Here is a 16,927-nt window from a genome sequence, read left to right on the forward strand (position 1 = left end):
AATGAATTATTGATAAAGTCTACAACTTGTGACTATATTGCCAGATTTACTTTATAATCTGAATTATAATTTCTGGGGATTTCTTTAAAAAATAAAGTCTGCATTGGATTTAAAATATGATGCATCACATTTGACATGTACTGCAATTGTATGCGTTGCTGCAGAAAAATATCGCAGTGAAATGCTATATGTCACACACACGCGCACGCGTGCGCACACACACACACACGCACAGACCTGCACCCATATGCTACAATCCTGTGATAAGGACGTCATCATGATCTCCCCTCTCTCACATCCACAGGCTTTATCATTACAACGCAGTTAAAGTGCAGTCTCTGTACAGTTCCTTAGAATAATAATGATGTGCTCCGTTGTTTCGTTCTAGCTTATAACAGCAGTGTTTGGTGTTTTAGTGACAGTTGTTCCAGTGGTTTAAGGGGGACACGGCTTCACCTACCAGCTGCATGCTAACAGTAGCCGTGTCGGAGGGTACAGTCAGTGCGGTACAGTGAGCCTTCCACTGCTGCTAGCTAAACCGTGCAGCTGTTGACAGGCGTCGGCGACTCCACGCCAACTGCGCCGCTTCCTCCGTCCAAACCCGCCGGTCTAAACATCCAAGAAGACGTGGGGGGAAGATGAACGAGCTGGTGAAGAGTTTGCCTTCCCCGACTCTCCCCGGGCTGCACCTGCCGTGTCTGGACACCTACAAGGGCTGGCTCTTTAAATGGACCAACTACCTGAAGGGCTACCAGCGGCGGTGGTTCGTGCTCAGTAACGGCCTGCTGTCCTACTACAGGTGACGGGAACTCACGGCTCCGGCGACCGTCGGTGCTCGACCCGACGCCGCCCGCAGCTGTATTTACACCGATTTAAAATCAAAGTTAATCACAGTTGAATGTGTTAGCAGCATGCTGGCGAGGTAATGTAATGAAAAGTGATTTTTTTAACCGGAAAATCAAACTTCCAACTTTAACTGGCAAAAGATGGAGTGCCCTAAAAATGGCCATTAGACAACTTTAAAAAAAAAAAAAATCATAATTCCAATTCAACAGAAAAAAAGGTGATTTATGGACTTAAATCAATACAAGTCACATAATGTTCCACAGTACTTGTTTCATGAGGATTTCATGCTAAGATGTGTAACTAGTATACATGTATATTAATTAGCTAACGGAGCTAGCTGGTTTAAGCTAAGTAGTTAGCTGTTGTTTTTTTTAGCTAAACTATTTTTTTTCGTTATTTTTTTCTGCTTTCACTTTGGGGTGGGGTTATTAGCTATTTAGGTCACAAAGTGCTTATTTAATGAGGACACACAAAATTAGGCTATGTATTTAGTATATATATATATATATATATATATATATATATATATATATATATATATATATAAATTAGCTAACTGAGCTAATTAGCTAAATTGTAGTTAGCTGTATTTTTTTAGCTAAACTAGCTTTTTTTTAAAAAGTGAAATGAAAAAAAAGTGATTTATAAACTTGAACAATACAAATTTAACAGCAAACTTTGGTCCCGAAGTACTTATTTAATAAGGATGTCATACACAATTATTATGAAATAAATATTTTGACATAATGAAAAGTGTTTTTTTTTATTGGGAAATCAAACTTTTAACTTCAACTGGCAGAAGATGGAGTGCCTTAAATGCTTGTTTGATAACTAAAGCAAAAAAAAAAACTGAGTCATAATTTACAAAATTTAATTCATAATCTGTTAACAATATAAATTTAACAGCAAACCTAGCTCACATAGTGTCCCAAAAAGTATGCTAAGCTATGGTATTTGTATATACTTGTGTGTAATTAGCTAACAGAGCTAGTTTGTTTAAGCTAAGTAGTTAGCTGTAATTTTTTAACTAAACTTTTTTCTGTTGTTTTCACGTAAATATTAAAATTCAACATCGATGAAATAGCTAGATATCCATATAATTTGTATGTCATCTATATATAAAAAAATACATAAAAAGCACTAATAATTAGTCAAAGGAGATGCAGGAAGATAAGCTAAATTTCCAAATGACGCGGTTCATCATTCACATGTGGATCATGGAAAAAAGCTCTTTCTCAGCCTGTTTGTCCTGCATTCTAAGGATCTGAGTCTCAGAAGCTTTCAGTATGATCATTTGTGAAATCTGTATCAGACAGGCCATATGTATGTGAAGCAAAAGCTCACACTGTTCCAGTACAGACTGCCCAAATCCTGTCTCTTGACAGATAGAGATTGCCACAAGTCCAGAGCTTGTCTCTACAGAAAAGGCCTACCATTCCATTATTCAGGCTTGACATTTCTACAGACCTTGTAGGATGTTATTTGAACAGTAAAGTGCTTTAAAATGGAGCTGCCTCGTTTTGAAAATGCAGCAGAGAGCCTGTAGTGCTCCTCTTTCTGTCTCGCACTCACACACTTATATCCACTTGGCTTTTTTTCCCTCAGGACTCAGGCGGAGATGGCACACACATGCCGAGGTACCATTCCCTTGGCAACAGCACACATCGAAGTGGGCGACACCTGCCACTTGGTGTTAACCAGCGGGGGTCGGAGCTACCACCTGAAGGCCACCTCTGAGGGAGAGTGTCAGAGATGGGTGTCAGCCCTGCAGCAGGCCAAAGCCAATGCCACGCTCCTGATTCATCACTCAGGTGAGATGGATGTTTTCTTCTCTTTGTTTCCAGCACTATATTGTAGTGGAATGTTGAATGTAATATTTAACTGGATTCCTCACTAATGTATTGTGACTGTTCGCACACCATATTGCCCTGGATCAAAGGAATAATGAGATCTTTTCTGATCTGTTGAGTGAGACATCTGTTGTTTCTTTAACAAAAAAAAAACTGCAGTATGCCCCAGAATATGTACTTCAAAGGAACAGCATGGTCAGTAAGTCTGAAGTAGTCAAACTAATTTTAGCTGTAACCTGAATACACGCTCATACAACCAAGACCCACTTACCTAGATGAGTATTGTGTTCCTTTGCAGCCCTTAGTGTTGTGTAAACATCAAGACACAAGATGGCAGTGTAATTCAATAAGTTCTTATGGGAACAGCCTGTTGGGACAAAGGTGTGGTTAAAGGCAAAAAGGAAAAATCTGTATGTGTCATGTTAAATTACATATTCCATCTGCTATCATCCTGACAACACTATTATTTTAATCTCTAAGCATTATAAATATATAATGATTTGTTTGCTGGGAGTCTCTGCGCCTCTTTCTGCTCGCTGATGTCTGGCCTTCCTTGTGCTTTGTGGATGTTTATATAAAAAGAACCTGGAGCAAAGATGGGCTTTTTCCTCTCTCTCTGTCTTTGTCTGTCTCTCTTTCTCACAAATGTGCACACATATGCAGCTACCGCCTCCCTCCCACTCCGTCTCCTTTCTCCCTCCCCGTCTCCTTCAGCATGACGACAGTGAGTGTGAATGAAATGACCTTCCTTTAGACTCCTCCTCTCGTTCTGATAGCAGGAGGGGTAAAGAAAAAAAAGAGAAAGAACAGGAGGGTGTGAGGATTTTCATTGAAAATATTTTCCACCATACACTCTGTGGACAATAGGGAGACATGAGTGCAGCCTTTTCATTGAGTGTCACCTTGTAAGTAACCTGCTCATTATTTTACTAACAGCAGAATAGCAATTTAGATAGAAGCTGTGTGTTTGCATGCCTGCTTGCATCCATGTGTGTATTTGTAATTGTTACAGTGTGTCTTTTTTTGAGTTCTCTAAGTTAGACAATTTAGCACGAATACAGATTTTGCTTTGAAGTAAACAAAATGGCATCGTAATTTTCAAAGTCACAGCAGAAGAGGTCAACAGTCTCAGTCAAATGTAGCATATTTATGTTATTTTTTCACGACTGATTTAAATCCAACTTTTCCTTATGATTATCAGAGCTACTAGAGCCATCACTACTAGGAGGTGTGCACATGTAAGAACCCTTTAATGCTGAGTGAAAGGTCTGCACCTGCAAGATGCAAATCAGTGCTTTGTGTCACTCTAACCACATTAGCGTATGATGTGTCAGGAGGTGTTCATGCTGTTTCTACGTGGTGCAGTAGATTTTGTTATAATGATTACAGCTAAAATAATCAACAGGATTTAAAGAGCTGAGCCCATTTATAAGATGTTACACCACACTGTTTTCTGTCTATGTTTTTACCATGCTCTTATTGTACGTTTTGTCCGATTTGTAATCTGTATGTTATTTTCTCACTTTTGGTTCACTCAATTATGAAAAGCTCAGCTGAAGCAAATCCTCGTGTGTTTTGGTGAAGTGTGTGATGTGATTATAGATTATCATTGCATGAGCTCTTAGTTATGGGCTTAGTAGCGGGGAAATTAATTGACTCAAAGTGGATTAGAGCAGCAGTAATTAAGTGGATGCTGCAGAAGTTACGAGGCACCTATCTTGTGATATTTATTGCACCACCACTACCAACTTTCCATTCTCTAGAATTTGTATGAATGTTGTCTTTCCATCGGCTGATAAATCCAAGGTGAAAGTTTAACATAGTGTGAGAAGGAATCCAAATAGCTGATTACATGGTGGAAACAATCCACCTCAGCTCTGTGTGATACAGCAAGCTTTCAGGATATCTCAGTCGGACTTTAAATGCTTCGTCTGTATCGCAGGAGCTTACAGTGCATCCCCTGATTTTTAACTCTCTCTTCCCACACTGTGTCCATACTGATGCTTCCTCTATCACCTGTGGGTGTGTTTTTTTTATGATTCAACGATGAGTCACCGATTGGTCTCAGACTCTCCGGTGTCCTGTGTGAAAAATAACCCATTAACGCACAGATCAGACCGGCATGCCTTTGCTCTGCATGGGCATTATTATTCCACGGATGAGTATTAAGGGTGTGCTCTTGATCACCAACATGTTGGATGGCAGATGGCTCCAGATCTCAAATTCATAATCTGGTGTCTTAACACTTTTGACCAAAAGTCAAGTGAGATATTTCTCTCTCGGCTATATGTGGGTCATGAAACCATTACAGATGCCCGAAGGATTTTTCACCCTCTCATTTTTTAATCTTCTCCTCCAGAGACTTTGTTAATCCAGTTTGCCCTGATTGTTTTTATTTCTTTTCCCCTTTGATGGAGTGGAGCAGTTTGTCTCCACGCTTTACTCTATTCATAGGCAACGCTGCGCTGCCCTAGAAGAAATGTTTTGACCTAGAAAAGTTTAATTACATCGAGTGGAGGTGGTTATATGCATTTTAAAGCTGGATTATTTGTGTTGACATTTACAACAACTGTCTATAAATCTGGGTCTTCTATTTTTTTTCCTTTTTTTACGCTGATGCCTTTTTCACTAAGAGGCTTTAATGGAGCACAGTTTGCTCTATTACGTTCTCCAGCCCACAGACTCTTCAGTGGGTCCATTATTACTAACACATAATGTGTGGACAAGCTGCATCCAAAGCTTCAAAATGCATTAAAACAGACAGGGAATATGCTAAGGTTTTAAAAAGTATCTTTAAAGTACATCGATGTAAAATGCAAGTAAGTGAGAGCAGATGCAGAAAAATATTTTGCCTAACTTTCTGTATTTTAGGAAAAAAGAGGGACTATGAGACCTTTCAGGTTTCAAGTTGTCAAAGAATTTTAAATCAGTATCATAATTTTTTTTGTAATCAGTTCAGTCTCCTTGCGCTCTTTCAAAAATCCTCAAGACTGATGGCTCAGCTCGTGCCAGCTAGGGGTATAGTGAGAGAAGGAGAGGAGAAAAAGGGTAGTGCGTCATCTTTTTTTCTCCCTCTTCCTCTAAAAATAGCCTTGCCTCCTGATTGCACAGGCCGACGTTTCCAGGGCAACGGTGTTCATTCACAGCTTTCCAATCTTGTGTAGAGGAAGGGTTGTGGGGGATCAGGGTGTGAAGTGTTATCATCTTTCTCCATCCGTTCCCCACTAATGCTCTCAACTCGTCTAAAATTAGAGTATTTTAAATACCTTTCTCCATCTGTCTGATGAGACGTTAATCCCTGTAATGCACTGTTTACTACAGTATATAATTCTACCTCCCATAAACACCCACATTGTTCAGACTTAGTAACCTGTAATTCCTATAATGATACCCCACCCCAGTATCTTTGGCGAATTACTAAATTTGCGTTTTGTTTCTGTGTCCCTTCATGAAGATGACTCTGGAGATGAAGCCCCTGTACCTCAGGAGGACCGTGCCCTAACCCAAGGGGTGCTCAAGACTCTGGCCAGCAAGCTGGATGATCTGAGCACCTGTAATGAGCTGATAGGAAAGCACGGTGCCGCCCTCCAGCGCTCCCTCAGTGAACTCGAGGATCTGCGCGCTTCCACTGACAGCACAGACAAAGTGAAAGCTGTTAATGAGCGAGCCACCCTCTTCCGCATCACCTCCAATGCTATGATCAATGTGAGTTCACACGATTCGAGTTTCAGCCGCACAGTAAATTGGAGCCCGATCAGTCGCAAATGTCACTTTGAAACGAGGGATTCTAGCTGGAGGGTGTTGCCTTTTATCCTTTGATGTGTGTTGTTTTTCGCACTTCAGGCTTGTCGTGACTTTCTGGATGTGGCAGAATCTCACAGTCGGAGGTGGCAAAAGGCCCTGCAGCATGAGAGAGAGCAGCGTCACCACCTGGAGGAGACCATCGAACAGTTAGCCAAACAGCACAACAGCTTAGAGAGAGCCTGGAGGGAGAATCCCACCTCATATACAGGTGAGACATATCACTTTCTCTCTACACTAGACAGCTTGACTCTTATGTGTAACTTCAGTGTCACAGAATACGGCCCTCTTCTGGCCATCAGCACAGATGCATTTCTGACACAGACACACATTTTTAGAACATTTATCTACATGCATGTACAGTGTAGTCAGTAAAGTAATCAAATAGGCCTGCTTATTTACCATTATAAAAACAGTTACAATATTTTTTTGTGAGCTGTGTTAACTTTGAGGCCATAGTTTGTTGTCTGTTAAGTAAATATCTTACTAAGTACCTTTCAGTGTTGGGATGAGTCTTTTTTTGACCACCGTTCATTTTGCGATGGTTATACTGCTAGAATCAGTGCAGCGACTACTTTAAATCTCATTTACAAAATCTTATAAAGAAGTAATTTGTTTATTAATTTGCCTCTGACATTCCAATTCCCAGACAGCATCAAGAAGCAAATATTACCAAGCTATAAATAGGCCAAACAACTCCTATCCCATCACTTTGAAAAGCCTCTAAGGTACGATAACCAAGTTGAATTAGGGCTTAATAAAAATGTTATGAGCTTGAACAATCTTGTAAATCGTTTTAAGCCCCTGTGGTGGCAATAGCTGGGGTTGGAGGCATCGTATTTTTGGCTTGTCCGTCCTTCCCATTCCATTCTTGTGCATGCAATATATCAGGAATGCCTGAAGGGACTTTCTTCATACAAATGTTCACTTGAACTCCTAGATAAATTGTTTAGAATTTGGTGATTAAAGGTCACTGTGACCCCACAAGCAGTAAACTAATCATGAAATAATTTCACACAAACCTCTGACAGGATAAATGATACATTTTGAGATTAGATGGAAAAGGTCGTTTGCTTCATTATTTAACAGCATAACTAAGAAACGGAAGGAAAGATTGTAACCATATCTGTATAGCAGCACTATAGTATGAACAGTTTTTACAGGCTAAAGACTCTCAGCTAACCTGTCCTTCATTTGCCGCTGTAGGTGTGGAGCGTTCTCAGGAGGGGGATGCGAGCGATGAGAATGACGAGGCAGAGTTCTTCGACGCCATGGAGGAGTCCCCTGCGTTCATAACTGTGACTACTGGAGACATACAACACAAGTGAGAGAAATCACCTCTAGACACAGTAATCTCTAAGCTCTGCTCCAGCCAGTACAACACTGAACTGTATTTACAGTGTGTCGCTTTCCCACAGGCGCTCAGGGAGTAATCAGAGTATGATGAGTGGAGGAGTGCCCAATGACTGGACTCACAATGAGAATGTACGTCTCAAGCATACTGATAATAATAAAATACACTTTACTTCATCCTAATCTTACTTACAGTTGTGTGTTTCAGTTTTTGCTTAAATCAAAGCCTTGCGTTGTGTCATATTTCATACAGGACACCTCAAGCACAAACCACATGCAGCTACGAAGAACAAGGCGCAGTCGTATCCCCGACAAACCCAATTACTCTCTAAACCTGTGGAGCATCATGAAAAACTGCATCGGCAAAGACCTGTCCAAGATACCCATGCCTGTAAAAGAAAAACGTATTTGTACAACCCACAAATTACCACAGATTAGTTGTAATGTGGTTTTTAGTTTGTGCAAATTTGAGTGACTTTTGGAATTCTCAGCACCAAACAGTCTTTGCTAAAATCGTAAATGTCTGATTGCAGGTAAACTTCAATGAGCCGTTGTCGATGCTGCAGCGTCTGACTGAGGATCTGGAGTACAGCGAGCTTCTGGACCGGGCAGCTCGCTGCGACTCGTCACTGGAGCAGATGTGCCTGGTGGCTGCCTTTTCTGTCTCCTCCTACTCCACCACGGTCCATCGTACAGCCAAACCCTTCAACCCTCTGCTGGGGGAGACTTACGAGCTGGACCGACTGGAGGAGTATGGTTACCGCTCGATTTGTGAGCAGGCAAGACAAAAATATACTTAATAATTGTATTTTTACGCCGCTATTTTGCACACAAAGATCTTCGATTACCCTGTGATGCAGACAGTGTGATATGTTTGTGTTGCCTCCACTGACACCAGCTGATATCTCACTCTCAGGTCAGTCATCATCCACCAGCTGCTGCCCACCACGTCACGTCACAGCGAGGATGGACCCTGTGGCAGCATATTACTATCGATAGCAAGTTTCGTGGGAAATATATTTCCGTCGTGCCCTTAGGTGAGAAGCAATCCATTAGGAATTTGCTCAAGGTGACAATGAATGCATATTATCACAAATAGCTCTACTTGTCAGAGGTGATCTGTTAATACAGGGTCTCCCCCCAAAAAATGACATCATTTGAGATTTCCATATGAGTGACAACATGGTCAGGAGAAATAGTATATATTTTGGACATAAAATGTTTTATTCTACAAATTTCAAAAGAAAAATGATGTGGCATGGCAATTTTAGAATTTTCCAAAGTTATTACAAATGTTCAATGTGTGCATTGCTTCTGAAACTTCTGAAACTGCCGGCTGTCCGGATCCTTTTTTCTGACACAAACAGCCTTCCTCTTTAAACTTCTTTTGCCACATCCAAATCTGCTTTCCTGATGGTGCTTGTTCATTAAATTTTCTCCCAAATTCACGTTGTGCGTTCACTTTTGACTGAGTTTGGGCGTACTTCAACACACAGAACACCGTTTCTGTTGCAGTAAACGAGATGTCTATTCCTGAAAGCAGAGAAACAAAAATGATTACACTTTTTTCAGCAAAAAGAGCAAACAAATTTTAAACAAAGTTGATTAAATGATGTAAATTTTTTTGGAACACTCTGTACTTAGTGGGGTTTGTGTGTTTTCCTCATTACCACAGGAAACATTCACCTGCAGTTTCACTCGAGCGGGAACCACTATGTGTGGAGCAAAGTGACGTCAACTGTGCACAACATTATTGTTGGGAAGCTCTGGATTGATCAGGTGAGTTCCTCTTCTGTAGTGTGTGTTATTTTAATCAGCTCAGTGGACAAAAAAGGTACTGTCCTTACATGCATTTAAAGTAGTATAATGTAAGTAAAATGTTTTTTTTTTTTAAAAACATAACGTAGAATTAACAAGGTGAGACCTTCTAATACGGACAGAAAACTACTGTTTAGAACTTCAGAACTGACAGGAATTAAAACTGCTTCGTGTCAGTGATTAGGTGTGTGTGCATATTTGGGTTGTGCTGCTGGGGGAAGGGATTTTGCTTTCCGCACACTTTCAAGTCACGTCTGTTTTTCTTGCTGCTTTCCTGTCTGTTGCTGTCGGCAGTCAGGGGACATTGACATCGTAAACACCACTACCAAAGACACCTGCCGTCTCAAATTCTCCCCCTACAGTTACTTCTCCAGAGAAGTCCCACGTAAAGTAAGTTTGTTTCACACTTGCTGTTATTAAACTTTGTTTTCATTGCATCTCCACTGTGAAAAATCACACCGATATCAAAAATAAATGAAACACATCAGAAGGTCTTAATTGCCCCGTCCCACAAAACCTATTCAGTCCAAAGTTAATTCTCATAACTTGTCTTTAAGCTATAAACATCATCTAGGTTTAGTTAGCTGCTCCATAACATTTATTTCACTAAGAGTTTTCAGCCATTCATCTTGTGGTGGTATTTCTGCTTTGTATTATCTCTTTGTGATGGCATTTTTACAAGTTGACAACAGATTTCCACGATATCCACCAAAGTACAGCAGTACACATGACTTAGCTGTATGATAGCCCAGAATTTCTAGCAGTAACCATTTAAAGTGTACAGCTCCAGAGTAAACCCAAAATATGCCACACATCAGATTATACCTTGTCATGTAGTAACAGACATCTTGTATGATTGCTGGTTGTTCAGATCTCACAGTACATAATTTTAAACTTGCCAGAGGGCTAAAAGTTTACGACCACACAAGCCTGTGCAGAGAATTCAGAACACTGTTTCCATACATTTATCTTCACTCTCAACTGGTGTTCACTGTAAATCTTGTGTCTTTCATGCTTCGGGCTTATGAAGGGACAGTGTAGATAACCCTCAAAAGATATGTTGTTCCTAAAGAATGCTGTGTCATGACATCAGCATTAACCCTCGTGTCGTCCTGCGGGTCAAAATTGACCCGTTTCAAAGTTTGAAAATATGGGGGAAAAAAAACATTTCACAGTGAAACTTCTGATGTCCACATTTTCAACATTTTTGGGAAATCTTTGAACATTTTTTGGTGGAAAAAAAGAAATGTTAAAAATGCTTCTTAAGAACATTCACGTAAAAATCAACCAAAATCCAGCGAATTTCGCTGGATTTTGGTTGATTTTTACGTGAATGTTCTTAAGAGAATATTAAAAGTTTTACTGATATATTTGTAAGCACTTTAGATATTTTTAGAATTTGTTTGGAAGATTTTTACTCATTTTTGTTCTAAATTTGGAGGATTTTTTAAAAATAAAACTTTTAAAGGAAACTTTTAAGGAATTATTCGATTTTTCTTTCTGAAGGTTTTGCAAATTTTCAGCAATTTGGGGAATTTTTTTTGCTGAATTTTTGGATTTTTTTCAGGAGAATATATTTTTGTTGCTCGTAAATGAAGACAACAGAAGGGTTAACCTTCAAAGCCATTGACTCATCAGCTAACTGGAAACCTAAGAGAATTTATATATTTATACATGTAATCTGTGAAATGTTTGTTCTGCTTTAAATGATTCATCATCATAAGCAAGCGAGGAACAAAGTGGGATCCAGCTTTGAATCTGTCAGCACCGAGAAGTCAGAGAGTGCATGTAACTGATCTCTTCCTGTGTGTCCTGTTCTTTGGTGTCCCCAGGTGACAGGAGTGGTGGAGGACAGAGAGGGCACAGCCCATTACATCCTGTCAGGGACCTGGGACGACAAGATGGAAAGTGCTAAGATAGTGGACAGCAGCCAAGGCAGTGGAGGCTCTGAAGGCAAACAAAAGACAGTTTATCAAACTCTGCAACCCAAACTTTTGTGGAAGAAGTATCCTCTCCCGTATGTTTATTGTATCAGACACATTCCTACTATATCTTCATGATTGAATGCATTATTTCAACCTTCCTTTACTGCGATCTGCCTGTTCCTGTCTCTCTTTCCCCTCTGTCTGACCTTTTGTCACAACGAGTCATCTGCTGTATCTCTCACTCTCCAGAGATAATGCAGAGAACATGCACTTTTTCTCCTCGCTGGCTCTGACCCTGAATGAGCCTGAAGAGGGTGTCTCTCCCACCGACAGTCGTCTGCGTCCGGACCAGCGGCTGATGGAGGCGGGTCTGTGGGATGAAGCCAACGGCCAGAAGCAGCGTTTAGAGGAACGTCAGAGACTGGAGAGGAAGAGAAGGGAGGCACAAGCTAATCAGGCCCTGGAGGAGGGTGAGTACAAGGAAACCTACAAGAACAGTGATGACTTTTACCTTTTATGTACTATTCGTACAGGATTAGTATTACCTGAGGTTCTCTGGTAATTTGTGAATTATGCCACGTCTGTGTTTGCAGTGCATTCACACGGGAAAAGCAAAGTCTGTATTTTACTCGAATTTAGTGTCATTACAAACCGGATATGATGTCAGATCTGTGCACATCGCAACATCCACTGTTGTCACGCTGTTAGCATGGTATGTAGTCGTCATGGCAACAGTATATTTGTCAAAGCAGCAGCGTGACTTGAGAAAAGTAGGCAGCGTTATCGGGATAACGGGTGGTCGGGGCGTTTGTATTAAGCCTGTTGAAAGATAGGCCTAGAAAAATGTTTCTTACCGCATGCTGCATCCAATCTCAATATCCTCCCAAATTTCTCTCTTCTCGTTGATCTGATTTGCCATTTCTGTGAATGGTCCATAGGCCTGTTGAGTATCGGCCTACTCCTGCATTTGCACATAAAATGCTGTCAATAATTTCCACTGCAGCCTCCATAGTTCAACCAAGAAAGAGGTAGAAAAAGAAGGGCAATAAAAAAACAACTAAAATACCCTCCAATCACCAAGAAGCAGCTTCACACAGGACTAGTATTATCACAGGATGTCGGTGTTTGGTGAAATATGGTAGATAATTTGTGGTGGAGTTTTTACTTTACAAATTACAGACATGATTCAGTCATACAGGATTAATATCACAGATATCCTCCACAATTTTTACAAACCACCACCGTCCCGAGGCAACATTAATCCCGTGTGAATAGCGCTTTAGAGTTTGTGTCCATTAAGTGTTTTTCTGCGGTATAAAAGTGCTGGCAGAACGCTCCGGTTTTGTTTCTATGACAGCAATAGCTTGACAACAAATCACCATTCTCATTACTGTTGTATGTTAGACTCCATCCATCCTTATACTTTCTGGAATGTCATACAGGTCAGGATAGACACACATGGCCAAAACGATCTCCTCCTCCATTTTCTTGGTTATCAGGACTAGAGATTTTCAACAAGATGTGCTCTGAGCAGCTGCATAAAAACATTCAGCATAGAAGAGCATTTGCTCCCACTGTATGTGTTGTGATTGGTGCTTTACGCTTTGATTGTGGGCAACAGCAAAATCTAATTTTGCAACTAGTAAAGAAACTTAAACAAGAATACAGGCTACTGTCGCTGTAGAGACAGAAAACGTGACATAAACTGCAGCTCTGTGAGTAACTAGTGTGTGATATTTAGATTGTATTGAGAAAGGCAGACATTGTGAAGAACATATTCAAGCCACACCTAAAGAAAGCATGATTCTTTGTCATCAGGGCAAGACATTGAGGGCTACAATCCACTGTGGTTTGAGAAGAGGACAGATGACAGAACAGGAGAAAGCACCTACACCTACAGAGGCGGCTACTGGGAGGCCAAAGACAGACAAGACTGGAGCCAGTGTCCTGAGATCTTCTAGGACAAAGGTGGTCTCACACTTGGGCGTCAGACAGGCTGCACGGTTTCCTGTGACGTAAAAATTCCTCAGATTTATGGACAGTTGTTCGTGTGAGTTTGAGTGTGTTGGGTGAGTGAGGCACCTATTCATTCCTAGAATTTAAAAGCACAAAACCCCCTGCTTTCACTTTGTAAATTACTTGTTTCTGCTCTGTGTTTCCAGAATGCATGGCCTCAGTTTCTGTGTAAGCTTCACCACTATAGAGAACTAATTTATGGAAGTATATTGTGGAGAGTATGTATAGAGTTCTTGTGTGCCTGCGTGTGTGTGTATGTGTGTGTGTGACTGACCTGTGCTTTACAGGGAACAGATTTCTTTACGGAAACACTCTTCGCTGAGTGTGTACGGAATGACTTGGGGGCAAAGGAGTGCTGTGGATGTTTTGGTGCGAGCACTGAATGTCTTGTTTTCCTCCAAACCGGAACAAGTTGTTCCTTGTTGAGCTCTGGCAGAGACACCGGGCTTTTAAAAGCTTTCTTCTTCTGTGCTAACAGGCTTTCTCTGCAGAACTTCATTTATTGATCCCCCCTCCCCATGAATCTTGGGTATTTTGTATTACTCTGTTTCTTACAATTGCACAGACTGTATCTTGAAGGATTTAAAGTGAACGCCTGCCTGGGCTCTAAAGAACAACCACTAAACCATGAATACCAAAGTAGATGTCAATCTCTTTGGATGGATGGAGCTGACTGGGAATGCCAGGCTGTTTCACAGGTAACCGCTGCTTCTCCAGTGATCTTGAAGTTATGTTTCATATTCTATTAAAGCTGCACTCCCCCTAGTTTTACATGTTTAAGTTAGTAGAAACAGAAAGCACTACACACCCCATGGAAGCACTTATATATGTCTCCACTGGCCTGGAACTTTATTGAGTTACTAAAAGAACATCACTTGAATGAGTTAAAGGTTTGCCAGGCTCAGTCTAGGACCTAGCATGTTTGGCTTGGCACATACCAGGGTCTAAAATTCAGGATATTGCTGCTTCTGCTGCATGTGTTTTAACAATTCTTTTTTTAAAATTTGTCTCTGGCAAATCTGCCCTCTAACAACGGACGTCTTTTATGAAGCTGCCAGACTTTGTAAAAGTGCAGTAGTCCTTGAAGTACTTGAAGGTGTAAGTCTTCAAACATCTTGACACTCAACCATGAGAGTTCCACTAAAGCATAAATCTGCTCAGCCTGGGCTTTTCCTCAGCAAGGGATTATATCGGTGCTTGATGGTAATTTTAGCCTTAATTATGTAATGGAGTTGTAAGTCCCTAGTAACTACTACACTGAAATGAAAAGATTTTATACAGATTATATCAATCTGGCAGGCTATTTTTTTCTCTTGAGGAGACTTTCATGTATACTTGGGGGTGATTTTTTTGTAATATCAAGGTTTATCCACTTGGTAAGTAGCAACAAACACGTCCCCCCATGTTTAACACTGTTAGCAATGCAGAGCTCTATTAGGGATTTCTATCTTTAAAACCTGTGTTGCTTTATTTGCATATGTCAGCAATAACACAAGCTATGGTCCATAGTCAGAGAGGTGCTTTATGCAGCCCAAATATGATCTTAAAGTAACAGTATTCCATTAGATGAATGATAGCTGTGTGAAAAATTGGATTTATATATATCAGTGAAGGGCCAGAAAACAGTTAAGGGAAGGCTTAACAATACATTTTGTGTGCAAACCGGCACTGATGTACATTAGTAGTAAATACATACACTCTATAACCAGTAATTACCTGTTTATTTATAGCTTACTGTGTATTAAAACAGGGCATGATGCACATGTTTGACTACCAATTGGTTTTGGCCTGTATATAGCAAGAGTATAGTAGAAATAGAACCACCTCATTTATAATCACTATAAGGAAATATTGTTTCACATTACTTGAATATTCATCTTCTGGTCACTACTTAATAATCTCTATTTGTGTATACATAATCTGAAATGGAGTGAAGATTGTATACCAGTCAATGAGACGCTGGGGAGAGGAAATTATGAATCTAAGTTTATAAGAAACTATACATAATATTTGTGATGCAAATAAGATGTTGTTCAAAAAAGCACAATATTGTGTTCAAGTAATGATACATGCTACATAACTCAAAGGTTTCCATGACGACATATAGCTATGCATGGTTTTAGAGTGCTCATGCACTTCTGTAGTGAGAAGCCTCTTCACCTAGCTAACTGTTTGTGGATTCTTACTGAAACATGATGTGAATTCACCTTTTGTGCCCAATTACCTCAGAAATTTTGAATTTTTGAGCTCGAATAAAAACATAAAGCTGCCACTGGGTTGTTATTTACCGTCAAAGCAATGTTGTTGAAATGTTTCATCTCACAAGGGACAAATCGTAAAGAAAAGGTCCAGAAAAACAAGTTCTGCCACAACACCCCGAGGACAACAGCAAAGTTCTCTTGGGTGCTGAGGTTTAACTCCAGCTGCTGTCAAGAGCCCAAAATAACAAAGCAGGAGCCACAAATTGAATGTTTTCTAATCAGCTCCTCCTCTCTGCGCACTATTTACACTTCATTTCCTGATGTAGCTCGCCTAGCCGTGCTAGACCCAGGTCTGAAGACACAAGGGTCTAGGACCTCTTGACAGGGAGGGAGGCGGGCTAAAAGGTTGTCTTTCAAATCACTCTGCAGCAATTGGGTAGGTATACAACCAATCAGCGCAACGAATAGGCTGACGTAGTTCCTAGAGCGCTGGAAATCAGAGGATGCGGGAGGTCCGTGAAGCCTTATTTATACAGTCAATGGGTGAGCTCAAGTATATTACAGACACGTTAACAGAAAGACTATTCAGAGTAGGTGCTAATGGAGCTCAACGACTGTTGTCGTTTTTGTTGTCGACTCTGGCAGAGAATTAAATTCATTGCCGTGGGTTGTCTAGCGCGGCTAGGCTATGATGTAGCAATGATGAAGAAAATTCAGTTAGCTGCTGAAGCAATCTAATGGCCTTGGTAATAAATTTAAGTCAATGATGGCTCATGAGCTCCCTCATTTACTTGTGACAGTTTATACTGTTAGTGCACACATAAACCACTTAATATTTTGGATTTTAGTATTGCACCAAACACATTAACAGTATTATTTAGAAGGCCACCTCATTTAGGACATAAGAGGGTCTTGGAAATATGACACTGCTTGATTTATTGTACTGTCACTACGTAGGGTGACCATATTCTGTTTCTCTGAAAAGAGGACACACTTCCAGCTCGCGCGCGAAAAATTTTCAGTCCCCCCCATTTTTAGGGGTTTTCTATGGGTCAGGGGGCTTTCTGTGCTTCAAACTCAGTTAAACAGATATTCTGAATTCCCCAGAAAAGAACAC

General features: G+C 40.5%; 1 protein-coding gene across 1 annotated transcript; it reads left to right on the top strand.

Annotated features, from left to right (window-relative positions):
- Positions 1 to 250: 250 nt before the first annotated feature.
- Positions 251 to 15,879, top strand: osbp2a (oxysterol binding protein 2a). The gene is made up of 14 exons (XM_022203878.2): positions 251 to 799; positions 2,452 to 2,657; positions 6,151 to 6,401; positions 6,540 to 6,708; positions 7,704 to 7,821; positions 7,916 to 7,982; positions 8,104 to 8,241; positions 8,384 to 8,629; positions 8,767 to 8,887; positions 9,526 to 9,629; positions 9,963 to 10,058; positions 11,501 to 11,685; positions 11,843 to 12,063; positions 13,412 to 15,879. Exons 1-14 carry the CDS (start codon positions 639 to 641, stop codon positions 13,552 to 13,554), a joined length of 2,226 nt encoding a protein of 741 aa, XP_022059570.1. The 5' UTR covers positions 251 to 638; the 3' UTR covers positions 13,555 to 15,879.
- The last annotated feature ends 1,048 nt before the right edge of the window (positions 15,880 to 16,927 follow it).

The sequence above is a fragment of the Acanthochromis polyacanthus genome, chromosome 18 (assembly GCF_021347895.1).
Source record: "Acanthochromis polyacanthus isolate Apoly-LR-REF ecotype Palm Island chromosome 18, KAUST_Apoly_ChrSc, whole genome shotgun sequence".
Lineage (NCBI taxonomy): Eukaryota > Metazoa > Chordata > Actinopteri > Pomacentridae > Acanthochromis > Acanthochromis polyacanthus.